At 38.1% G+C, this 26,664-nt stretch overlaps 1 protein-coding gene across 1 annotated transcript; it reads left to right on the forward strand.

Moving 5' to 3' along the window:
* The first annotated feature begins 1,830 nt into the window (after window positions 1–1,830).
* Window positions 1,831–2,433, forward strand: LOC126698959 (uncharacterized). Its single transcript, XM_050396496.1, has one exon. The coding sequence runs from the start codon at window positions 1,831–1,833 to the stop codon at window positions 2,431–2,433; it is 603 nt and encodes a 200-aa protein (XP_050252453.1).
* The last annotated feature ends 24,231 nt before the right edge of the window (window positions 2,434–26,664 follow it).

Consider the following 26,664-nt stretch of genomic DNA (forward strand, 5'->3'; position numbering starts at 1 on the left):
AGAGGTACAACACCCTGATCATAGTAGACCACTATATATTGCTACTCAGATTAATGATGTTCACATAAGAAGGGCACTAGTTGACACTGGTACATCACTTAATCTTATCCTAACTAGCACACCCAAAGCAGTTGGAATCCCACTCAGCAGAATAGCAGGGGCTCCTATTGAAGTTTTTGATTTTGCTGGAATTCATGAATGCACTATTAGGAGTATACAGTTAGTTCTCAAAGTGATGCCTATTGTTGCTCTCACCAGATTTCACGTTATCGACTCACCCATTTCTTATCATGCTCTACTTGGAAGGTCATGACTCCATAACCACAAGCTTGTGCCATCCACTTACCACCAATGTGTCAAGGGAAGATTTAATGGTAAGCTCATACGCATCCCTACCAATCCTACACCATTTGATCTATCCGAGGCACACTACTTTGAGGCTACTTTCTATGATGAGCTCACCCCAAGTGAGGAAGATTCTACTTTAAGGCTCGTTGGGATCCCATTACCCAGCTGGCAAAATATTGAGAATGATCCAGAAATAGACATGAGTTCTCTCCTTAATGAAAAGAGAAAGAAAAGAGAACGTGGGGAAACCTCCAACAGTGTCTCACAGCCATGATGTGTACAAGTCCAGCTGCCAGATGGTCATTTGGGGTATCATTTATGACAGTACGCTAGGCCTAACTATCTCAAGTAGAAAGGTCCCGGACTGAATGAAGTAAGCACTACACCAACATGTTGTTATACTCAAGAAACAAAAGCCCAGTGGTAGAAAAAAGTCTACCTAGCAATCTAGCAGAACTATCTGAAGAGCCTCCAGCAATGACTAATTTTTCACCTGATGTGGAGCTAGAAACCATTAATCTCAGTGATGATCCTAGTGTCCAGCGACCAACTTCAGTTAATGCAATTTTGCCACCGCTGGAAAAGGCTTAGCTTATTTCACTATTAAAGGAGTACATTGACGTCTTCACTTGGGAGTACCATGAGATGCCCGGTTTGGATCCTAACCTAGTAGCACATGTTGTTAACATGGAACCAGGGGCAAAGCCAATAGTACAGCCTATGCAGACCTTCTATCTTGATGTGAAGCTTAAATTATTCAAGAAGTCCAAAAACTCCTCACAACTGGGTTCATTAAGCCCATCATGCACCCAAAGTGGCTTTCCAACATTGTATCGGTCAATTAAAAGAACGGACAAATACGATGTTGTGTCGACTTTCGAAATCTTAATAAAGCATGCCCCAAAGATGAGTTCCCACTTCCAAACATAAATATGCTCATTGACTCAGCTGCTAGACATGCTATGTTTTCATTCATGGATGGTTTCAGACGTTATAATCAAATCAGAATGTCATCCAAGGACGCAACCAAAATAGCATTTTGAATTCCTATTGTCAACTTTTACTACACCGTCATGCCTTTCGGCCTTAAAAATGCCGGAGCCACATATCAAAGGGCTATGACCGCAATCTTTAATGACATGATGCATAAGGAAATTGAAGACTATGTGGACGACATTGTTATGAAGTCAAAGACAAGAGGTGATCATCTTGTTATCTTACGAAAAGTCTTTGAAAGATGTTGGCTCTACAAGCTTCGCTTGAATCCACTTAAATGTGCCTTTGGGGTTACAGTAGGAAAATTTCTAGGATTTCTTGTCCACCAAAGAGGCATAGATGTTGATCCTAGCAAAGCGCAAGCATTGCTACTATGAAGCCACTTGCAACACCCACACAACTTAAAAGTTTTCTTGGTAAACTCTCATACATCTAGCGGTTTATTCCAGGTCTTGCTGCCCCCACAGCTATCTTTACACCAACAATATGGTTGAATATGAAGCATATCTTACGGGCCTAGCGGTGGCTCGTGAAATGGGTATCAAACATCTTCAAGTAATTGGAGACTCAAATCTGGTTGTTTGCCAAGCTAGAGGAGATTTTGCACTCAAAGAACCATCTTTAGCTCCTTATAGGGCTATGGCTCAAAGGTTGGAGGACTCTTTTGAAGAATTCAATATTGAACACTCTTTAAGGTCCGACAATCGCTTTAGCGATGCTCTAGCCACCTTGGGATCAAAAGTCAAATTTAAAGGTGCAACTACAGATATAACTATTGTGAAGAGGCCTATCCCAGTCGTACAAATGCTAAATGAAGAGTTCTTTGATCAACCGCTGGAACAGACAAACTGGCGGTCTTCCCTTAAAAAAGCACTATTATTACTGGATGAGAAGGATCATTTGAAGGTGCTCAAAGATTATGCTCTGATGGCAGGAGGGTTGTACAAAAAAATTCCTAAAGGATTTCTAGCTAGATGCTTGAGCCCTAGTGAGTCCATTAAGCGATTAAAAGAAGTTCATGAAAAATCCTGTAGCTTCAGTGGTTCTGTCAGTCTCTACAAACACCTCCAGCAATTAGGCTATTACTAGCCAGAAATGAGCAAACAAGCTGCCACTATCCAAGAACAATGCACCAACTACCAATACACTTTTGATCGGATGGAATCATGTGTAGTCTTTACCACCAGTGATTGGCGTATACCCTTCCTTGAGTATCTCATAGAAGGCATCTTGCCCGAAAATCATGAAGAGGCCTATCGCTTGAAAAAATTGGCTACTCGTTACTTTGTGGAAGGAGGTATTCTTTTCCGTAAGGGATTCAATGAGGAGCCTTTGAGATGCCTAGGGACCCCTAAAGCACAATTAGTCATACAAGAGGTACATGCGGAAGAGTGTGGTGACCATCAAGGCAAAAAGTGACTTCTCCAGCAGCTGCTCAATCTTGGGTATTTCTGGCCCACCATGAAACAAGATGCAGCTGAATGTGTGAAGACATGCCGTATTGCTAAGTCCATGAGAATCTTATACACACTCACCCCACCAACCTCCAAAACATGATGACTCTTTGGCCATTCCATACTTGGGGGCTTGATTTAATAGGCCCAATCAATTCACCATCCAAGGGTCATATGTGGATACTAGTGGCTACCGAATACTTCACAAAGTGAGCTGAAACCATTCCCCAAAAGAAGGCTACAGGCCCAGCTGTTGCAAACTTCATCCGAGAGCATATAATCTGTAGATTTGGCATCCCTCATAAGATTGTTACTGATAATGGCACTCTTTTTGTCAACAAAGATGTTCGAAAGTTACTTGAGCATCGCCACATCAAGCACCGCAAGTCCACGCCCTATTGTCCACAAGGCAATGGTCAAGCGAAAGCTACCAACCGAGTGCTATTGAGAATTCTCAACAAGATGGTGCATGAAGATGAGGGTGGCTAGACAGAATACCTGCTGGAAACCCTGTGGGCATACCAAAGCTCAAGCAAAACAGCCAACAGACTATCACCATTCTCTCTTGTATATGGTACTGAGGCTATATCTCCAGTTAAGCTATTGGTTCCTACCTCAAGGATTGTTCATAGACAAGAAATAGACATGGATGTTGCCACTTATGCGAAAATCAGAACCACGGACCTTGAAACCTTGGAGGAGACCCGAAATCTTACCTATAACAGTACCCAACGGTATTCGCAACAGATGTCCAATGCTTACAACAAGGCCACGAAATCCAGGGTTTTTGTCAAGGGACAAATGGTTCTAAAAGAAGAAGATCATATCAGGAGGAATCTCTTAGCACCCTCCAAGTGCCCCAAGTTAAAAGGGGCCCTATCTCATAAGGGAAGCCAATGACAGCGGTTATTATCGTCTAGCTATAGCGAAAGGTGAAAGTCTATGGAACCTAACAATGGCAAATGGCTTAAGTTGTACTATGCTTAACTCGACTTTCAAGTATGTACCAAGTAACTCTCTTTTGTGTGACCTTAAACTACTACTATGTGAATAAGAAGTAAGCATTGCCTTTTGCCTCAAATATGAATTTCTTACATTTACAAAAGTACTCTAATATTACTTTCCATACATAAACATGCATACTCTAAACTGTGAATAAAGTTACAACCATAACAGCTGGGTATTTTGAACCAAAACAGTCATAAGCACAGTAAATATCTTCAAAACTATGTATAAGGTTTCCATAACCATATTCTAGCTTGAACATACTATTCTTGGATAAATAAAGCATTTTTCACAAAATAAGTTCATATACTTGTGCATAAAACATAGCTTGCACAGCTGGAGAAATATTGAGTTACCACATAAAGTTCATATGGCTGGTGTACCTTTGCACAAAACACAGCCTACATAGCTAAATAAACCAAAAATACATAACATGTTTCATTACATCATAACTTAAGGACAAATTGTTCAAAATACTAAGCTACTAATTATTAAAAAAAAAAAAAAAAGCTAGTCTAATAAGCCATTGCCAAAGGTTTCCACTAAGGAAAAAGCACCTCCAGCTGACGATGACTGCATCATTTCATCCCTTTGGCTCAGTAAAAGAGAAAGCTCAATTGTCTTTGCTGCAATTTCTTTCTCAAGATCAGCTATCTTCACTGCAAGCTCATCCAACATAATCTTATTATCTCGAGCAATACAAGCCTCGGCAGCCTAAATCTTATCAATGATGAATTGAACTCCAAACTTCATGAATAGAAAATCTTTAAGAACATTCTTCCACTCAAGTGCTCTCTTTAAATTTTTACTTTCAAGCTTTGTACGCTGCATATCCAGCAGTACTGCAACAAGCAACTGAAGTCCAAATTTTCTCAATGAAGCACCTAGCTTGCATCCAGTCATGAAGTAAGGATGTTTCCTTACAATTGCTTCCAGTAGTGCCTGACCCTTTGTAGGAACTTCAGACTGCTGGAACATGACAGTATTACTTGAAAGGGGGTAGAAGTCAACTGCTACTTTCTCATTCTCCTCATCCTCAGTAAATTGCTCTAAGAATTCTTCAAGGCTCATTCTTTGCATGGCAGCACTAGAAGATTCACTCTGCAACTCTACAAAAAGGAACATGATTATATCCCCAGCAATAAAAGAAAGCACTCATACAGCCAAGCATTATTGAATTGGAAACTTACTCTAGTCAGTGTAAATAATTCAAAATTATCATACCTGGAGGTTCCTTGCTTTGTTGGACATCATGGGCAATCGAAGAGGCAACATGCCTTTGTGGCTGGGCATCACAGCAGCAGCTTCCCCAGCAGAGACAATGACATCAAGATCCTTGCTAACATGTTCTTGGCTAAGCATTTCAGCAGCAGTTTCTCCAGCAGTGACAGCAACAACAGGACCCTCATCAGCAATCTCTATGTCTTCATCAGTTGGACCTAGAGAATAAAGGACATTAGGAGAGGAAACGTGAGAAGAAACCGAAGCGAGGAACAGTGGTTTACTGAAGTCAACAGTCGTATCCTCAAAATCATACTCCTCTGATTGTGTCTCTTCACTATCACCAGACTGTTGCAGCCATAAAAATATATGGTTAGCACTAAAAACAAAGGCAAAGAAGAAAAAAGATAGAAAGGATGTCAAAAGATAAGGGCTCTGTAAGAATACCTCTTCTGAATATTTAAGAACCCTTACTCTGCCAGCACTAGTTTTCCTTCTGTATTACTTCAATGGCGAGAGTGTACTAGCAGATGCAGCAACTGGAACACTGGACTTAGTGACCAGGGCTACACCAGAACCAAATTGGGCAACAGTTAGGGGCTTAGGACTGCCAGTCTTGGGCTTCTCAACACTTGCTCTCTTACGCCTTGCCGTTTTGGGCTTGTCTTCCAAAGGAGGTGATTTGCCACGAGATCTCTTGGTTGCACCAATGGCTGGATTAGACTCGGGGGCTCTTACTATGGTGTTTTTCACACTCCATTCTATGGGAACATCGCCCCCGTGAACCACCCAGCCATTAAGATCAACCCGCTACTCAGCAAATCCCAAATTCTGCCTCGTAGCCCATGTCGAAGCTACTCTTGTATTCGGAATAAGCCGAGCATTGGTAGAAGGCTCACTCAAAAGGGGACTTATAACCACTTGGTCAACCTCTCGACTGTTCACTTAATCAACAAAGGTGCTCATCACCTTCCTCCAGTATAGCTGCATATTTGAGGTGGCATACCCCTTACGGTGCCTACTTGGAACCAAGACTCTCTCCACCTTGCTGGCCCAATACTCCATTGCTGTACTATGAACCAATGGCTTCATCGCATCACTCAAGGGACATCTTGTGGCATTGATGTCCAGGACATCTTGATCAAACCCGAATTGCCTCAAAACTCTATGGGGATTGTATTGTATTAGATCAAACCCGACACCACTTGGATATGGGATGTACAAAGGGGAAGTAATAAGCAAGAAGTTAGGAATCTTCTCATGATTAGCCAATCCAAACCCTTGATATCCAGGCAAAGCATTTGGAAAAGGATTCGAACAGCAAAACCCAGCAGCAACATTAGAGTAGGGCTTCCAAGCAAAGTGAGCCCCATCATCCAGTAGTGTGATTAAAGGAATATTCCAAACCTTCAACCCCATCCACTTTATAAGCAAAGGAAGAGCATCTTCAAAACCAAGGAATTGAAGCTCACCGTTAGGTCCAGCAGCTCGGATCACCCAATTGGCCATCTTCACATCGCCAACATCTTTGCCAACATCAACATAATCCTTTGAATGCTCCCATATGAAAGTTTGCAACAACACTACATTAACACTAGATCCTTCAAGCTCATCACTATGCAATCTACCAAGTTCATAATAGAGGGTACCTAAACACAAAGTACCTAAAGGCAATGACACACCTTTACTCAATACTATGGCTGGAGGAAATGTGAAAGGCTTCATAAACTGTACCGGGTCAAAATTAAATACACATTTGCTCATCCACAAAGCTAAGAATGCTGCCCCTCTTACACCAACATTCTCAAACTCTCTAAATTCAAAAATCTAAAAGGAGAACCTGGCTCTATTACTTGTCCAAGACACAGAAGTGCCACCAAAGGTCTCCAGTAGCTTTCTGGCAATCTCAAATTCTTCATCAGACAACCCTAGCTCCAGGGGATTCACATCTCCCGTGCTAGGCAACAAGCAGATTCTTTCCACATCTTCAAGGGTGACTATGGTTTCACCCCAAGGAAAAAAGAATGTGCAGGTATCAGGGTTCCAACGGCAGGCCAAAAATCGAAGTGCCCTCATATCTCTATACATGTTCCATCCACGGGACACAACCACGGCTTCAAAAATTTTGGTATTCTTCAGAATTTGGCAAAATCCTTCATCAGCAACCTCTTGCTCTACCCAATCGGACCAACCACTAGTTGTGCCACAAGGACACAAAAACTGAATAAGTACTGGCAAAAGCTCCTTCCACTAGAATTGCAAGTCCATTATACTAGAAGCAGCTAGGATCCATGCTGTCTCATAACTGGGGGCTTCACCCTTCAAAATCCACTTCCTTGGCACACTGAGCCCCAATTGCTGGAAACAGAGAAGTTGAGCAATACCACAGGTCTTAGAACAACAACAAAGGCTCTCCTCGCCTAGCCTCTGCACTAGCACCCACTACAACAACCTCAGCTTCACCCCCAGCTATAGCCTCACTTCCTGACACAACCACTCCAGTGGTACCAGCACCACCAAACCCCAACTGTTCTTCTCTTTTAGCCATAACTCACAAAAGCAAAAATATTTTTCTCAAAAAAAAAAAAAAAAAAAAAAAAAAAAGGCAAAGAAAACACTCACAATCACAATAGGGAACAAAAGAAATTATAGGTCTTTCTCTCACTTGGCCGAAATCAACAAGAAAAACTCAATTTCCCTCTTAACCCTGGCTGAAACCCTCTGTTTCTCTCATTCTTGGACGAAGGCAAGGAAAAGGAGGAAGAAAAAGCTCTGTTTCTCTCACTGCTTTGCCAAGAATCTCAGTCACTCTCTCTGCCTTGGTTGAAGTTGGTGTTACTCTCTCACCCTTGGCCGAAAATAATAAGAAGGAGAAAAGGCTCTCTCTCTTTGCCTTAAATCTCTCTATTCTTCGGTCCAAGCAAAAATAAAAGGAGAAGTAACCAAGGCCAGCCTTTTACTGGTAAATGTGAAAGTTGTAAGTGACAAGACACGGGGAAGAGACTAGCATTCAATGCAAAGAAACTTGGGGGAATAACTAAAAGTGTTCAATGTGGGAAACTTGCAGAAGCAAACTATTCACAACTGCCACCAACTTTCAAACTTGCACGTGTGACCAAACAAAAACTACTCACACATGACTCAGGGGGCTAAATGTTGAGGTACAAATTTTCGGGCCCTAATTTCATTAGCCCACTCACTAAAAATAGCCATACAAGCCCATAACTATTCTGAGCCCACACAAATATTTCCTTCATACTTACCCCATATTACCCAAATACTCTCCATATTATTACCCAACTTGGGCTCCCACAAATATTTCCTATATATGCCCCATAAATTATCTTGGGTCCTCTCACAAATATTACCCATTATATCCCACATATTATCCAACTTGGGTTTTCACAAAAATACTTATCATACTTGTAAGGTTGAATTTAATCAACCATCTTGTTGGCTTTATTCCATGCTAAATTTGCTTGTAATATAGCAATTAGTAACCCTGTGCTTAGGTGAGAATCATGTAAGGGTAGTGTGTGAGAGAGTGTGAAGAAATGCTCAAGACTGTGCAGTGAAGCAGGGACTCGTGGTCGTGGCTGGATCTCGCGGGTGGCTCGCGGCTTGCAAGCTGCCAGAAGATGCAGTGAAGCATGCAGAGAAGCTGAACCGTCATGCTAGCTGTAGCACTACAAGACAAAAATTCCAAACTGGCCATTCAGTTAGCTCGCAGCTTGGACTCGTGACTCAGTCAAGTCGCGAGGCCAAGTCACCAGTCCATTCTGTTATGGAAAAACTGACTCTTCACATTCCTTTCTCACTCTAGTATAAATACCCCTTATACCCATGAAATATTGAGAGCTTCCAGAGAGAATTTTGAGAGAGAAACCCTAGAGAAAAACAAGATTGACTCATCCACAATCTTTACATAGTAACTCTTCAAATTCCTCAACTCTCACCCTCTCTATTGTTACATCCTTGAGAGGTTCTTTAACCAAATCCTTTTCTCACCTTACCCATATTAGTGAGAAGGCTTTTTGGTGTTTTGGGAAGTAGTTCAGCAGGAACCAATTCATATTGGTTGATGCTATGGGTTATAGTGGAATCCAGTAAGTTAAAGAAGAAATAGGTTCGGCGTAACCTCATTGGAGTAGGAGTTTGGAGGGCTTAGGTACACTGGGTAGATTAGGCTTGGAGGGTCTTCTGCTGTTCATGTATCCCAACTACATTCTTTAGTGGATTATTTACCGCTTGGAGGGCGACGGGGAGGGTTTACGCCGAGGGCTTTGATTTCCTCTTCAATAACACATAGTTGTGTTGTCCTTGTGTTTGCATCCCTCTTCCCTTAATCTTTTCCATTTAATTTCTACTGTGGATGTGATTTTATTTGATTTAGATTGTTTATCAATCCTGTTATATGCTTATGTTCATATTCCGTACATTAATTGTTTGATAATAAGCTTGAATTGATAATTTGGAAACTGGTGGTCTAAACGTTCATAGTGTTTTATACACATATTGAACTTTCAATTGATATCAAACCAGGTACACTTGTTGTGGTTTAAATACCTAAGTGTGATCCTTGACCCCTTGTGTTTATTTGCCATGGATAGTGCTTTGTATGCCTCTATACATGTTTTGGATGTTGATGATTGTAGCATGCCATGTGTTTGTGAAAATGCCTCTATGAGTGTTTAGCCTCATGATTGTGATGACATGTTACTTGAATCATTGGGTGTTGTTGATATTCCAAATGACAAACTCTTGAAGAAAAAGCCTAAGAAGTTTCAAAAGAATTTGAGCAAGTTATTTGGTGAAAAGGATGATCTGACTGCTAAGCTCAATGAATCCAACAAATTGGTTGAGAAATATAAGAAACTTGGTGAAAATTCTCTTGAAAAGCTGAAAGAGTTTGAATGTTTGAATATGGACTTGGATGCTAAACTTGTTTTGTCTAACAAACTTGTTGATGAGCTAAAATGTGAAAATGAATCTCTTAAGATGCATGCCAAGTGTTTGATTGCTGAACCTATTGCTAAAAAGGATGAAAATATTTGTTGCAATCATGTTGTGGTACCCGATCTTATGCCTATTGTGTGTTCTACCTCAAAGAACAAATCGGTGTACATTCCTCCACAAAAAGAAATCAAAAGGTGGAGAGAAAGGCTGTTAAGTCAAAGCCTTCATTTAGGTCTCAACCTAAGGCTTTGGATGGATCTAAGTTTGTTCCAACTTGCCACCATTGTGGTGTGATTGGTCATATAAGACCTCAATGTCATAAGTTGAATAGAGAACAAAAACATGTTAGATCCCTTCCCAAAAAGTCTAGTGGACCTAAACACATTATTTGTCACCATTGTGGTGCTTTTGGTCATCTAAAACCTCATTGTTCTAAGTTTCATGCTCTTAAAAGAATCAAAAGAAAAGAGAAACTTGAGCTTCTTGGAAAGTATGCTAAAAAGGGTAAACCGGTTTTAAGTGAAGATAGCATATTGTTAAAGAAAGTGTTTAATGCTCTTAACTCCTTGATTATGTGCCTCCCCGGTTCTCATTCTTCCAACCCTCGTCTCACTTCTCATGAAACACTTATTCCAAACAATCGTTTCGTTTGGATGAGAAAGGATTTCTATGGTTGAGCTTTTGCTCTTTTGGTCCTTGATCTAATTTTTTCGATCTTTGTAGGACCCTTCATGCATTATATGCTTCATTGTCATGCATTTATGCATCATGCATCTCTTTATATGCATTGTTTTGATTGTTTTTGCATTTGATCTTACTTTTATGCTTTTATTTTTGTGTGTATAAAAAATCCAAAAACACATAAAAAGTGAAAAATTCAAAAAGTTTGATCGTATATATTTGAGCACATTTCACATGTGAGTTTGGCTTAGTACCTTCGTACTTATGGCGTAGTGCATTTACGAGCTTAGCTTGTTATGTATGCACATCTATCTTTGTGGGAAAAATCTTGAAATCTATGTGTGATTGTTGTAAATCGATTTTCAAGCTTGTCATGAACAATTGGTCAATAATCTTGATGGTTTTGATACTTGCATAGACTTGTGCCTATATATCTTCCCACACTTTTTATTGTTTTTGCTTATAGAGCTCAACAAATGTAAATCTCAAAATGAAAAGAGATAATAAGCTGCAAAAACTGTCGCACATACTAGTATTTGACTAGGAAAAAGGGAAAGCAACTTGTATTGAAAATGTATGGTGTCCAAAAGCCAAAGGCTTGTTCATTAAATTGAAATATCAAAAATTTCAGGCATCGATCTCAAAATGAGATGTATTGATTCAAAATGAAAAGTTTCAAAGATATGTAATCATTTTCTTATGGGAGGTCATATATGTTCATTTCTATAATTGAGATAGACCACTTGACTTAGTACTAGTTGTGTATGACTTGATTGAATTAATTATTGAATCCTCACTCTAGACTAAGGACTATTCCACATTTGATACACACACACAACACACATGCCTAATGTTCAATGAATGTCTTATTCATTTGTTCGATTGTACTTGTTTAAATGTGATGTGTATGTGCTCATCTATATATGGATCAATCCAAAAAGATTTTCGATCATTTTATATGTATTTGGAAGTGATTTTTATCACTTTTTGTGTTCATGTTTTGTGCTTACATTATTTTTTTATAGTTTAAACATGTTCTATGCTGAAAAACAAGTGTTAGAGTTTTTCTCGACTCACCTCGTGACTAACTCGCCAGTCGTGAAATTTTTCGCGACTCACCTTGCAACTCGCCAGTCACGAAACCCTAGTCACGAGTTCATCTAGAAGTTTTCGCGACTCGCCTAGTCGCGAAACACCCAGAAACAGCTTTTTAAAGAGCTTTTCGTGGGAAAATTGTTTTAAACCTCTCACATCCTCTTCTAAACCCCTTTTTCAATATTTTTTCATCAAAACTCAATCAATTTGAATGGTTTTTCATTCTATTAACATCTCTAAGGTAATTATAAACTCTTTTCATTGATTTTGATCCTTAGATTATGTTTTGGAGAGTTTTGTGCTCTTGGTTGGGATTTTCATCATAAGGGTTGGGAAAACTTAATTTTTGTCAAATTTTTTCATGGGATTGGTTTCTTTTGTTGATTTGCATTGGATGTTGGCCCCTTGTGGCAAAAAGAACATGTATTAAGGGTGGATTTCATGATGTTCATGCATTGTTTCACATTGTTGTCCATAGTGTGCATGCTAAGTGTTTGATAAAATGCCTCTTAGGCATTTTCTTGCTTGTTTGGACTTCGATGAGTACCAAACTTTGAGGTTTCTCAAGTTTCCTCATTAGGAACATTTTTGGTTCATTAGTTGTGTATTTAACACACCTTACCCCACATGTGCTTTTTCCATGCTTTGGTCATGCATTGCACATAGCCACCTCTTGCACACACCTTTGCTACCCTTGTCATGCATTGGTCTATACCTTATTTCTTCATCCTAGCATGTCATGTTTATCTTATGCTTTGTAGCACTTTGTTTTGTCTTAGGATTGAGTTTCATTTTCTCATTCATCTTGCACCCCTCATGCATCATTCTCCTTGTTCATACCTTCATCTCTTGCCCTCTTTTCTCCTTGACCCCTTTGTCTATTCGTGTCAAAAAGGGGGAGAGTATACTCTAGAGTAGTATACCAGAGAGTTTTGTCATTTTTATATGACTCTTGTGCACATTCTTAGGGGGAGAAATTCTAGTTCTCATGCACATTTGTAAAGGGAGAGATATTCCATAGGATAGATGAATATAGGGAAGAAGACATTGTGTTAATAAGAAAACTTTGTTTTGCTTGTTTTTCTTTAAATTTGTTTTCTTGTTTGCTTTTTGGTGTTTTGAGTTATGTTTAGTATCTATGCTTTGTTGTTCTCATTGCATCGTGTTTGTGTTTTGGACATGCATACATCCCTATGCTATTGTGCTTCATTAAATGCATATTGGGATGATCATTTGCTTTGCTATGTGATCACTGTAGTCATTTCTATATGACTATTTTGGTGTATGATCAAGTTGCTCACATGTTTCACATCAAGTTTATTTGATCGCAATTTACTTGTTACATTATATTTGTCATTTTATTACTTGCTTTACCTTGAGGGTCTAATGTGTTTTGTGCAAGTGTTTCAGGTCACAGGTATATATGTTCCAAGTTCATCACAACTCATATGATTCATGATAAGGGGAGTGATATGATAAAGGGAGAAAGAGAGAAAGAGCTTTGTGTTTTATTAACTATGTTTTTGCTTTGCTCATAGTTCATGATTATACTTAGCTATTTAAAATATTTTGCTTTGTACCTTTACTTTGTAGCGTAGTACTTGTTGTTTAATATTTTTCTTTTTCTTTAAGTACATCACTCTTGTGCCCTAGTAGGATTTTGTTCCTAGATGCATATATGTTTTGTGCATTAGTTGAGTGTTGGACATGCAAATGATACTTTGCATTGAGCTTATTAGCTTGCATGTCCAGATGATCATTCCATATGTGAATAAGCATTGTGATCACTATTCTATAGTAATTGCTTGCATGGTCAAGCCATGGTTTATTGCTTTATTTCATTTTGCTTGATCGCATTGTGCTTGCTTCATATGTATTACAAGTTTTCTACATACAATGATCAAATTGTGTTGTTGTGTTTCAGAAGATACTTGTTCTTATGATTCAAGAGTTTCACGGATTCTAAAGTTAGGTGTGAGTGAGTTTTGTTCAACTATTCCCAACTCACATGTTAAGTCTAGAGTTTGTTTTAGGATTTTGTTACGGAATATTTAAAGGGGGAAATTGTAAGGTTGAATTTAATCAACCATCTTTTTGGCTTTATTTCGTGCCAAATTTGCTTGTAATTTAGCAATTAGTAACCCTGTGTTTAGATGGGAATCATGTAAGGGTAGTGTGTGAGGGAGTGTGAAAAAATGCTCAAAACTGTGCAGTGAAGCGGGGACTCGCGGCTGGATCTCGTGAGTGGCTCGCAGCTTACAAGCCGCCAGAAGATGCACACGAGTGTAGCATGCAAAGAAGCTGAACCATCATGCCAGTTGTAGCACTACAGAACAAAAAGTCCAGACTGGCCATTCAGTTAGCTTGCAGCTTGGACTCGCGACTCAGTCAAGTCGCGAGGCCAAGTTGCCAGTCCACTCTGTTATGGAAAAACTGACTCTTCGCATTCATTTCTCACTCTAGTATAAATACCCTTTATACCCACGAAATATTGAGAGCTTCCAGAGAGAATTTTGAGAGAAAAACCTTAGAGAAAAACAAGATTGACTCATCCACAATCTTTACATAGTGACTCTTCAAATTCCTCAATTCTCACCTTCTCCATTGTTACATCCTTGAGAGGTTCTTTAACCAAATCATTTTCTCATCTTACCCATATCAATGAGAAGGCTTTTTGGTGCATTGGGAAGCAGTTCAGAAGGAACCAATTCATATTGGTTGATGCTATGGGTTATAGCGGAATCCGGTAAGCTAAAGAAGAAATAGGTTCGGCGTAACCTCGTTGGAATAGGAGCTTGGAGGGCTTAGGTACACTGGGTAGATTAGGTTTAGAGGGTCTTCTGCTGTTCATGTATCCCAACTACATTCTTTAGTGGATTATTTACTGCTTGGAGGGCAGCGGAGAGGTTTTATGCCAAAGTCTTCGGTTTCCTCTTCGATAACACATCGTTGTGTTGTCCTTGTGTTTGCATCTCTCTTTCCTTAATTTTTGCCATTTAATTTCTGCTGTGTATGTGATTTTATTTGGTTTAGATTGTTTATCAATTCTGTTAAATGCTTATGTTCATATTCCACACATTAATTGTTTGATAATAAGCTTGAATTGATAATTTAGAAACTAGGGGTCTAAACATTCATAGTGTTTTATACACATATTAAACTTTCAATACTATTACCATATTGGGCCACAAAATTATACCATCTCTATAAGAAGCCCAAACTCATTTACCTTGTGGGCAAAACCCAAAAAGCCCAACAAAACCCTCTTAAAGCTCATTACTACATGGCATCTCCAAAAACCCGTTACAATATGGCACCTCTAAAAGTCCGTTACAATACGGCACCTCTAAAAGCCCGTTACGACATGACACCTCTAAAGCCCGTTGCTACATGGCACCTCTAAAAACCTGTTACAATACGGCACCTCTAAAAGCCCGCTACTACACGGCACCTCTAAAAGCCCGCTACTACACGACACCTCTTAAAACCCGTTATAACACGGCACCTCTAAAAGCCCATTACGACACGACACCTCTAAAACCCCATTATGATACGACACTTCTAAAAGCCCGTTGCTATACGGCACTTCTAAAAACCCGTTGCTACACAGCACCTCTAAAAGCCCGTTGCTACACAGCACTTTAAAGCCTGTTGCTACATGACACCTCTAAAGCCCGTTGCTACATAGCACCTCTAAAACCCGTTACGACACGGCACTTTAAAAGCTCGTTACGATATAGTACCTCTAAAAGTCTGTTACAACACGGCACTCTTATTAAAGCTCGTTACGACACAACAACATTTTTACAAAATTTCAAAAAGCCCAAATCTATATTGGCATATGTTTATAAAAGCCCAAATCTATTTTGGCACCTATTTTACAAAACTCAATACTATTTTGGCAACTACTTATAAAGCCCAATATTACTTTGGCACCTATTTATAAAAGCCCAGATATTATTTTGGTAAAAACAATTACATTATGCTCAAAAGCCCAAAACTATTCCTAGGCAAAAACATATTTTCATATACTAAAGTCCCTAACTCATGGAAAATATAAATTACTCATCTCTTAAAAATATTTCTTTTACAAAATTTATGGGAACTATGTTCGTTTTTCTGTAATTAACTAACTACAAAAGCTCATGTATATCATTTATGGCAAAACTACTCATTTAGTAGGGATGGACAAGCCCAAAGAAGCTCAACTACAAGGCCTAACTGAGCCAGCCCAACTTACATGCAAATCTCAGCAGCAAAAGCTCACGTGCACTGTCAAGTCAAAGTTCAGCACAGCCTGATAGCTGAGACCCACTACCATCAATTTTAATTTGTCAAATCAGATCAGAGGAGGACATGTGTCTAGCAAGGGTTAAACCTTTCCTTGCCAAGTTCATTTTCATCATTTCTCATGTGACATAAAGCTGGGATGACATGACATAAAACTAGGAAGCTTTAGCCAGCTGTCTTCCCTTTCTTCTCCAACCCATTTGGTCAAAGGCTAAGGGCAACCATAACCAGACCATGAAAGCTCCTGGAGTAACTCGAAAACAGCACATTATCATGCCAAAAACATGTACTTTCTGGTTCATGGACCAAGCACATGAACCCAAATGAGGAAACTTAGGGAAATGTGGTTTAGAGGACACCAAAGGGATCTCCAGCAAAGTTCCTAGTAAGGGCTCCAAAATTAACACCTAGCTTGGGGTGACACAATTTGCCCTAGGGAGCTCTGATTCTAGTAACAGTAAAACTGAGATCATTAGCCTAATACATACTCTAATCCCATCAATTGAGGACAATCAGCATTTAATGCTAAGTTAGAACTCCAGTTGCCATTACCTAAAACAACAAAGAATACTCTAAAACTGAACTTACCACTCTTGACCAAATCCTAGGAACGATTATCCAAGGATTTTCTAAAAATTGAGGAAGATTTAGTAGAGATTATTTGGTAATGAATGTTCAATATGTGTATAAAACACTATAAACGTTTAGATCCTCAATTTCCAAATTATAAATTCAAGCTTATTATCAAACAATTAATGTGCGGAAGATGAGCATAAGCATATAACAGAATTGATAAAAAATCTAAATCAAATAAAATCACATCCACAGCAGAAATTAAATGGCAAAGATTAAGGGAAGAGAGATGCAAATACAAGGACAACACAACAATGTGTTATCGAAAAGGAAACCAAAGCCCTCGGTGTAAAACCTATCCGCCGCCCTCCAAGCGATAAATAATCCACTAAAGAATGTAGTTGGGATACATGAACAGCAGAAGACCCTCCAAGCCTAATCTACCCAGTGTACCTAAGCCCTCTAAGCTCCTACTCCAACGATGTTATGCCGAACCTATTTCTTCTTTAGCTTATCGGATTTCGCTATAACCCATAGCATCAACCAATATGAATTGGTTCCTTCCGAACTGCTTCCCAAAGCACCAAATAGCCTTCTCACAGATATAGGTATGATGAGAAAAATGATTTGACTAAAGAACCTCTTAAGGATGTAACAATAGAGAAGGTAAGAGTTGAGGAATTTGAAGAGTCACTATGTAAAGATTGTGGATGAGTCAATCTTGTTTTTCTCTAGGGTTTTTCTCTCAAAATTCTCTCTGGAAACTCTCAATATTTCGTGGGTATAAGGGGTATTTATACAGGAGTGAGAAAGGAATGCGAAGAGTCGGTTTTTCCATAACATAGTGGACTGGCGACTTGGCCTCGCGACTTGACTGAGTCGTGAGCTAACTGAATGGTCAGTTTGGACTTTTTGTCCTGTAGTGCTACAGCTGGCATGACTGTTCAACTTCTCTGCATGCTTCACTCATATGCATCTTCTGGTGGCTTGCAAGCTATGAGCCACCCGCGAGATCCAGCCGCAAGTCCCTACTTCACTGCACAATTTTAAGCATTTCTTCACACTCTCTCACATACTACCCTTACATGATTCTTACCTAAACACAGGGTTACTAATTGCTAAATTACAAGCAAATTTGGCACGGAATAAAGTCAAGAAGATGGTTGATTAAATTCAACCTTACAGCTAATTACCCCCTCAAACTCAACTATAAATAGAACTCTCCACTAATCCTTTAATAGAGATCAAGATAGACCCACATACACTAAGAGATACACTAACAGAGAAGAACTCTTCTTTAACTTCTCTCTTTATCCTTCTTTAGGCTCTAGCAAAGTTCTGAGTCATTGAGTTCTTAGCTTCAAGCTTAGAAACTAAGTTCTCCAGCTCACAAATACCCCTCATACCTCTACTTATAAACACTCATCTATTCCCAGCAGAAAACTCCAACAGCTTTACAAAATACTCTCTCACTACTCATACTACCCAAAAATGACCCTCACTACTCACTACATATATTATATCCATGAGCATACCCTAGCATCATAATAATCTTGCTGCGCTAGCTGGAATCTTTCTCTCTCCTTTCATCTCACACTAAGTTTCTTCATTATTTGTTATAATGGAACCCATGGTATTTGTTTATTCATTTACTATTGAAGGTTATAATGTAATTATTACTATAGAATTCTTTCCTCATGTTATTGTATTAGAAGACTCTTCTTCAGAATCAACAGATGATAACTTTGAAGATGCAGATATTTTCCTTAATCTATGAAACAGTTAACAGTTGGAAGTTTATTTTGCTTTACTTCATTTTACTGCTGGGTTATTTCTTTATTGCAGTATGTTTTTTATTGTGTTGATGTGTCTACTGTAGGAAGTATTTTTGGGCCATCTCATAACCCTTGTCAGTCCCATCCTAGGCCCAAGGTATAAAAAATAATAAAAATAATAAAAAATAAAAAAGTGAACTCTTCAAAAACTTCACCGATAGCCTTTGGGCTGTGCTTCAAGCCCATCGTCAAGTTTCAATTTAGGCCCCCAACTCAACATAAATCTCATTTGTTGGAAGTAAAACTTTTCCACCCTTGACAAAATGTATTTAAGTAAGGGAAACTAATGAAAAAGAATGAAATAAAATGGAATTAAGTAATCTTGATTGGATGATTTAAAATAAAGAAATGGAAATGAATGAAAATAAATGAAATGTAAGTAATTTTGTTTGAGAGTAACATAAAGGGGAATGAAATGAAATCATTTTATGATAATATTACTATTAAACCCCTATTTTAAAATAAATTATTGAATATATAAAGGTATTTTGGGAGTTTTAGTAAAAAATTCATTAAATCTAATTTCATTCTCCTCCTATTTCTCCCAATTTTAGGAGAATAAAAATTTGAAAATTTAAGAAAATAGAGAGGAATGAGTATTTTTTTTCTACCCATTCCATTTCCTCACACTTAAACTTTCAAATAAACTTTTTATTCCTTTTATTAAAACTTTCAAAATTAAAAATTATTTAAAAAAATTTTTTTTTTCATTTTATTTAATAACCTCGTTCCAAACGTGAGCAGTAGTTAACATAAGTTATTAAAAAATAAAATAAATCAAACCTTTGACTTATATATGCCGTACACATGCTTTGAATTCAAAATTCACGCATTCCCATACGCGTAAAGACAGAAATTAGTGTCCCTAAAAAAAAATTTGACAATCTGTTGTACTTTCCAACTTGTCTTATTCTAGAACCCTTCTTTTTTTTTCTTTTTTTTCTTTTTTTTAACTTTTTTTATTTTATAAACGACTTATTTTAGACCCTAAAATTTCAACTCTTCCGACGTCTCATAAGAATTACAGCAGACAATAAAATTCAAGTTCAACAATTATACGTCATTACTTTCCCCTCTTCAGTCTTCACTCCTCGCTCTTTCTGGTGTCAGATCATAATATTTGAACGTGCATTTGAAGATAGAAGAAGGGTAGCTAACAGCCTACCTGCCGGTAGATCATGTTCATGACTCATACACTTTATTATTATAAATAATGATTTTCGTTGCCTGAATTTAAATAATTTTCTGGACATTTCAAAATATTATGCTCAATTTTCTGAATGTATACTTTTTTTTTCCCGTTAATTTCATGTATTATCCTAACTTATTTTCACAAACAAATAAGATTCAAATTATATTTATGAATTGTGTAGCTTCCATTTTTTTTCCTCCTTTCACAAAGAATTATGTCACTTCTTATATTAAACAAGAAAAAATAAAAAGATGGACAATGAGAAAAACCGAAGGCAAGAGAATTAACGTGGTTCAATCTAATGACACACGTTTATAGTAGAAAGTCCCAAATGGTTACATTATACAATACAAAATACATTAGCACAATAGCAGCACCACATTCTATCCAGAGGTTCAATTCTAACCTAGAAAAAGAGACTATTTTTAATATTTTTTTTAAAAAAATTATTTTGATCATCCTATAATAAAAATTTGAACATCCTAAAATAGCTCAACAACAATCCAATTCAATAGCAATATTTATCTGGGCATTTTTAAACAAAAAGAAAAAATAAATCCAACAACAAACCAATTTAATCTAAAATTTGGAAAAAATAACAAGCCCAACAACAAAAATTAGTAATTTGTTGATCTTGAATATCAAGTTTTATTATGGGGTGTATTTCCTTATCTCATCCGCTTTCCCCCATATATGTGTGTGTGTGTGTGTGTTTCTCAAATAAAAAAAGATACTCAGTGTTGTCGAGTCATCCCACATTGGTAAGGTGTGATATTGAGAAGGGGTTTATCACTTGCTCCGCGATACTAACTGTTATTGATGTTGGCGTGTAAGTGTATTCCCTTGTCTCATCCTCTTTCTCCCATATAGTGTGTGTTTCTCAAAAAAAAAAAAAATTATATAAACATTACTCATTCTCTTTTGCAACACTAAATAAAGTTAAAACAGCTTTTAGACTAACAAAAGAAATAAAATAAAAACAAATATAATGTCTTCAAGATCCAAGTAAGGCGCCAAACAACACCCTCTTGATTGATTGAGACATCAATGTGATGTGGATTTTTTGTTTTTTTTTTGTTTTTTGAGAGAAACTTGGAGATGCCCAAAGCAATTAGGACTGAGAATTTTTCATGGAGAAAGGGGGGGTTGAGTACCAACCCCAGTGATGGGAAAAACCGAATCTAGTTTTGTCTGCTTAGGATGTGGTTCAAGCTGGGTATTTAGATCAGAGACTTCAGCAGACCGTTTGGAAAGGAGAAATGTTGGATTGATAGAGACTTTTGAATTTGAAATCCCATTATTTCTTAAAACACGCTTCCAGCTACGAAGGGAAGATTTTCACTGCTCCATATTTTCAGTGTTGACATCTGAACAAAATTCCATTTCAATATCCTCATAATTATCTCCAGACTCTTCAATAGAATTTTCAAAATCTTTAACACTTATCTCCAAATTGGGACCATTAGGATGTAGCACCGTAGAGTTTGAAAAAGATTCTTTGATAACCTCACCACAATTAATGGCCTTATCATTGAATGCTTGAGCACTATAAGGAGAGTCCTTATATGTATCTTTAAAACCTAGAACTAATGAGGGAGTTACCTTATCGGGAGATATCTTGGATTGATCCAAATCTTGAATCTGATCCTGAATAATCAATTTTGAATTCGAATAAAAAGCTAGCACTGAATCTGGAATAGTTGTCCTTTCGAACATTTGAATCTTCCTGAGTAACCGCAGAAAGAAGATTTTCCCGCGCTCCCAACAGTTGTAATGCTTCCTAGTGTAACTGTCGGATGAGCTGGATTTCCGATCCTGCTATTAAAATGTCTACTGCCCGTGCAACAACTACAACTAGATATTTTAGACTAGCATGATATTGTTGAATAGATTGTAAATATCTAGTCTTGTAGATATTTGTCACATAGAATATCTTGTAGATATTATTTTAGTAGTTTTATACTTAGTTAGTTAGGCCACTTGTCATTTTGTATTGGCTGATTGTAGAGCTTGACTTGGTCCTCTGTTTCTACTATATAAAAGGAACAGAGTCAGTTATTTTAATATACGAAATCATTTCACACAGAAGCTCTAGAAGATTCACTTTCTCTCTGCATGCTTTCCTTCACGTCTCTGCATGCTTTCCTCTATTGTTGATCCTTCTTCGAGCTTGGATTCTTGATTTCAACATGGTATCAGAGCCGAACTAGACCGGAGTCTTCATTCTTGGTACACTCTGTATTTGCTAGTTCAATTTCTCGTTCAATTCTTTCTCTTCTTTGTGCATTTTTTCAGATCGAGTAGAAATTTCTTTGTATTTTCTCTTGATTTGCGCACAACTTTCTTTCCCCTATGTTTTGATTTTCTTTGCAATTCTTAGCAAATTAAAATCAGAAATTAGGGTTTCAATAATTGAATTTCACTTGGATCTTGATTTGATCGTTGAAAATTCAATTCTCGATTCTTATAATACAGACTTAGAGTTTCTATGATTGAATTCATTGTCTAAATCTTCAATTCTTCAAAGATTTACATACAATTCTTGGTTCAATTCTCATTCTGAGAATCTTGAATCTTTCGTTACTGTTCTTATTGAATTCTGGGATTTTTGAGGCCTTCGTTGTTGTTCTTGTTGAATTCTGATTTAGAATTCATCATTATTAGCTTTGGAGTATTTGTTCCTGGCCTTGTTTGTAGTTCATCAATTCTTGATCTTTGATCTGAAGAAATGAGTGATAGCACTCCAAGAACCACAGCCACAGTTCCAACCATTCAGCCATGGGAGAACTCTTCCAGCCCATATTTCTTGTCAAACAGTGACAATCCTGGTGTATCATTGGTTGTGCAACATCTCACTGAGGAGAACTACAGCACCTAGAGTAGGGCTGTCCTCATAGCTTTGGATGCCAAATCCAAAATAGGTTTCAGTGATGGTTCTTTGTTGAAGCCTCAATCTGTGGATCATCCTCTTTACACTGCTTGGTGCAAATGTAACAGCACTGTTCTAGCGTGGCTATTCAATTCTGTGTCTAAGGATCTTCAACCAAGTGTGATTTATTTCAAAACAGCTAGGGAAGTTTGGTTGGACTTGCAACACAGATTCTCTCAAGGCAATAGACCACGCATCTTTGAGTTGAGACAAGAAATTTACTCCTTAGCACAAGAAGATTTGAGCATCAATAGCTATTACACCAAGTTTAAGTCACTGTGGCAAGAACTTTCAGATTATAGGATTTGCTCCTGTGGTCATCAGGCTGAAGATTGTGTTATGTATTTTTTGATGGGGCTTAATGAAACTTATACCACAGTTAGAGGGCAAATTCTACTGATGGATCCCATTCCTTCCATGGGCAAGGTGTTTTCTCTTTTGATTCAAGATGAGAAACAAAGAAAGGTTGGCAAGAAGAATACTATTGAGTCTTCTACTCTAGCAGTCAAGACTAATGGTTCTGGCAGGTCATTCAACAAAGTTAATTCTGGCAGACCACAATGCACTCATTGTGGTGTTTTAGGCCATGTTGTTGACAAGTGCTACAAGCTTCACGGATACCCCCCTGGTTACAAGTTCAAAAACAAGGCTCCACAAGCAGCTTCCTTTGCTAATAATGTTGTAACAGCTGATGCTTCTTTTGATGAAAGTGTCAACTTAACCCGATCCGAGTATCAACAATTACTTGGCTTGCTGAATTCTCATAGTCACTTTGGTACACAAGCAACACTAGGAGGAGGTTCTGACACACACCAAGTTGCCAACATCATCACTCAGCCTACTCAGTCTTCCTTTGCTCTTCAGGGACAAGAGGTTTCAGGTATTTGGTCAGCTCATTCTTTAGAATATTCTCTTTTTTCTTCCAGTACAGTCACAACTCACATTAGTTCCAATGACTGAATTTTAGATAGTGGTGCTACAGACCATATGATTCATTCCATCCAATTCTTTACTTCCATTACCTCCATAGTTCACATCTCTGTTAGATTGCCCAATGGTGACATGGCTAAGGTTTCACATATTGGAACTGTTCAAGTTTCTCCCACTTTTCTATTAGAAAATGTGCTTTGCATTCCCACATTCTCTTTCAATTTAATCTCCATTACTAAACTGACTCAATCCTCTTCTTGCTGTTACATCTTCCTCTCACAATTTTGTCTAATTCAGGACTTACAGCACTGGAAGATGATTGGGTTGGGTAAAAAGCAAGGTGGGCTCTACACATTACAAAGAAGTCAGTCTACTGCTTCATTACCTGAATTCGTGTCTACTGTACTTGCTAAACTTTCTAAAATTTCTTCCTTTTGTTTCAATTCTTGTACATCTGATGTTGACAACACTAGTCCATGGCATTATAGGTTAGGTCACCCTTCCCCACAAAGATTAGTCTTGTTGCATTCTCTTATACTAGATGTCATTAATTGCAATATCAATAAAACTTTTGACTGTTCTATTTGTCCTCTAGCCAAGCAAAAAAGGTTGCCTTTTCCTGCATCTATTTCTTCTTCTTCTTCTTGTTTTGATATAATTCATGCTAACATTTGGGGCCCCTATTCTACTCCTTCTTTAAATGGCTCCAAGTATTTCCTTACTTTGGTAGATGATCATAGTAGGTGTACTTGGGTCTACTTAATGAAACACAAGTCTCAGACTTCATGCTTAATTCAAACCTTTTATAATATGATTTTTACACACTTTAAGGTTCCTATTAAGATGCTTAGATCTGATAATGGACCTGAGTTTGCTTTAAACTCTTTTTATGCTTCTAAAGGCATCATACACCAGCTTAGTTGTGTAGAAACACCACAGCAAAACTTAGTGGTTGAAAGGAAGCATCAGCATCTTCTTGCTATTGCTAAAACTTTGAGATTTCAAGCTAATCTTCCTTTGAAGTTTTGGGGTGATTGTGTTCTCACTGCAACTTACCTGATTAATAGAATTCCTAGTCCTATTTTGCATGATCTCACTCCATTTCAAATATTGCTAGGTAAGCCTCCTTCATATATTCATCTTAAATCTTTTGGATGCCTTTGTTATGCTTCTACCTTGGCTAGAGACAGGTCCAAATTTAATCCCAGGGCCAAGGCTTGTATTTTTCTTGGTTATCCTTTTGGTACCAAAGGATACAAGCTTTATGATTTGGCTTCTAGGACTTGTTTTGTCTCCAGGGATGTTGTCTTCAAAGAGTCCTGTTTTCCTTTTAAACATTGGACTTCTAAATCCAACCCCATTCCTTCTTTAACACCCTCTGATTCAGTCTTTCCATCCCAACCTGTTTCTGCAGAATCTTTCACTCTTCCTGTTTCTGCAGAATTCACTCCTGCTTTTACCACAGACATTGCGACCCCTCCTGGTGAGTTTCCAGATCTTGTGTCTCCTCCTTCTATCTTAGAGCAACCTCATTCCGATCCTACTTTACCTGTGCTTCCCACTTCTGTTTCTCCTCATTTACCTCAGCCTCAAAGAAAGTCTTCTAGACCTCACAAAGCACCCTCTTATCTCCTTGATTATCATTGCAATCTAGCTTCTTCACATGTGTTGGCTTCAGTTTCACTTACTCAACCTCTTGATTCCAGTACTTCTGCTCCTTCAGGTATTCTCTACCCCATTTCATACACTTTGACTTATGATAAACTTTTTACCTGTCATAGAGCTTTTGCCATTTCCCCTTCTGTTTCTAAGGAGCCTGATTCTTATGCTGAAGCCATCTTGGATCCTAGATGGCAAGAGGCAATGCAAGCTGAGTTTGATGCTCTTAAGGCTAACAACACTTGGGTTATGTGTCCCCTTCCTCCTGGTAAGGTTCCCATTGGGTGTAAATGGGTTTACAAAGTGAAGTTGAAAGCTGATGGTTCTATGGAGAGGTATAAGGCTCGTTTGGTAGCTAAGGGGTTTACTCAAACTGAGGGCATTGATTTTTTTGAGACCTTTTCTCCTGTGGTTAAGTTTGTCACAGTCAGGACCTTACTTGCTCTTGCTGCAATTTCTGGTTGGCATTTGACACAGCTTGATGTCAATAATGCTTTCCTCCATGGTGATCTTTATGAGGAGGTCTACATGCATCCACCACCTGCTTTTGGCAGCAAGGGGGAGGTTTGTAAATTGCTCAAGTCATTGTATAGACTTAAACAAGCTAGCAGACAATGGTTTGCTAAATTGTCTACCACAATTGTTGATTATGGGTTTGTACAATCCAAATCTGACTATTCAGTCTTCACTAGAGTTCAAGGATGCTCTATCATTATCATTTTGGTATATGTTGATGACATCTTGATTGCAAGCAATGATGTGGATGTAGTGAATTCTTTCAAACAGTTTTTGGACAGTAAGTTCAAGCTTAAGGATCTTGGTACATTGAAGTATTTCCTTGGACTTGAGATGGCTAGGACTACCAAAGGTATCTCTTTATGTCAGAGAAAATATACCTTGGATCTTCTTGCTGATACAAGTTTGTTGGCTAGTAAACCTGCAAGCACACCTATGGTGCCATCTGCAAAATTCAGCAACTCTGTTGGTCAATCCGTTTCAGATGTGTCACAGTATAGAAGACTAATTGGCAAACTTCTTTACTTAACTTTGACCAGACCTGATATATGCTATTCAGTGTATAAATTGAGCCAATTTCTTAGCTCTCCTAAAGTCCCTCATTTACAAGTAGCGTCTAGAATCATCAAATACTTGAAGAAAACACCAGGGCAGGGTTTGTTTCTCTCTGCAGATTCAAGTATACAACTAAAGGCTTACTGTGATGCTGACTGGGTAGCTTGCATTGATACAAGAAAATCTGTTTTAGGTTTTTGTGTTTTTCTAGGGGATTCTCTAATTTCCTGGAAATGCAAGAAACAACAGGTTGTCTCAAGATCCTCAGCCGAGTTTGAGTACAAAGCTATGGCCACAATAACTAGTGAAATTGTATGGTTAGTTGCTTTGTTCAAAACCTTTGGGGTGCATCATACACAAGTTGCTTACCTATATTGTGATAGCAAAGCTGCTCTGTACATTGCTGCCAATCTGGTATATCATGAAAGA

The sequence above is a fragment of the Quercus robur genome, chromosome 2 (assembly GCF_932294415.1).
Source record: "Quercus robur chromosome 2, dhQueRobu3.1, whole genome shotgun sequence".
NCBI classification, from domain to species: Eukaryota; Viridiplantae; Streptophyta; class Magnoliopsida; order Fagales; family Fagaceae; genus Quercus; species Quercus robur.

Bases quoted from the DNA above. Each gene is read 5' to 3' on its own strand.
- LOC126698959 (XM_050396496.1), top strand. From the start codon at position 1,831: ATGGTTGAATATGAAGCATATCTTACGGGCCTAGCGGTGGCTCGTGAA.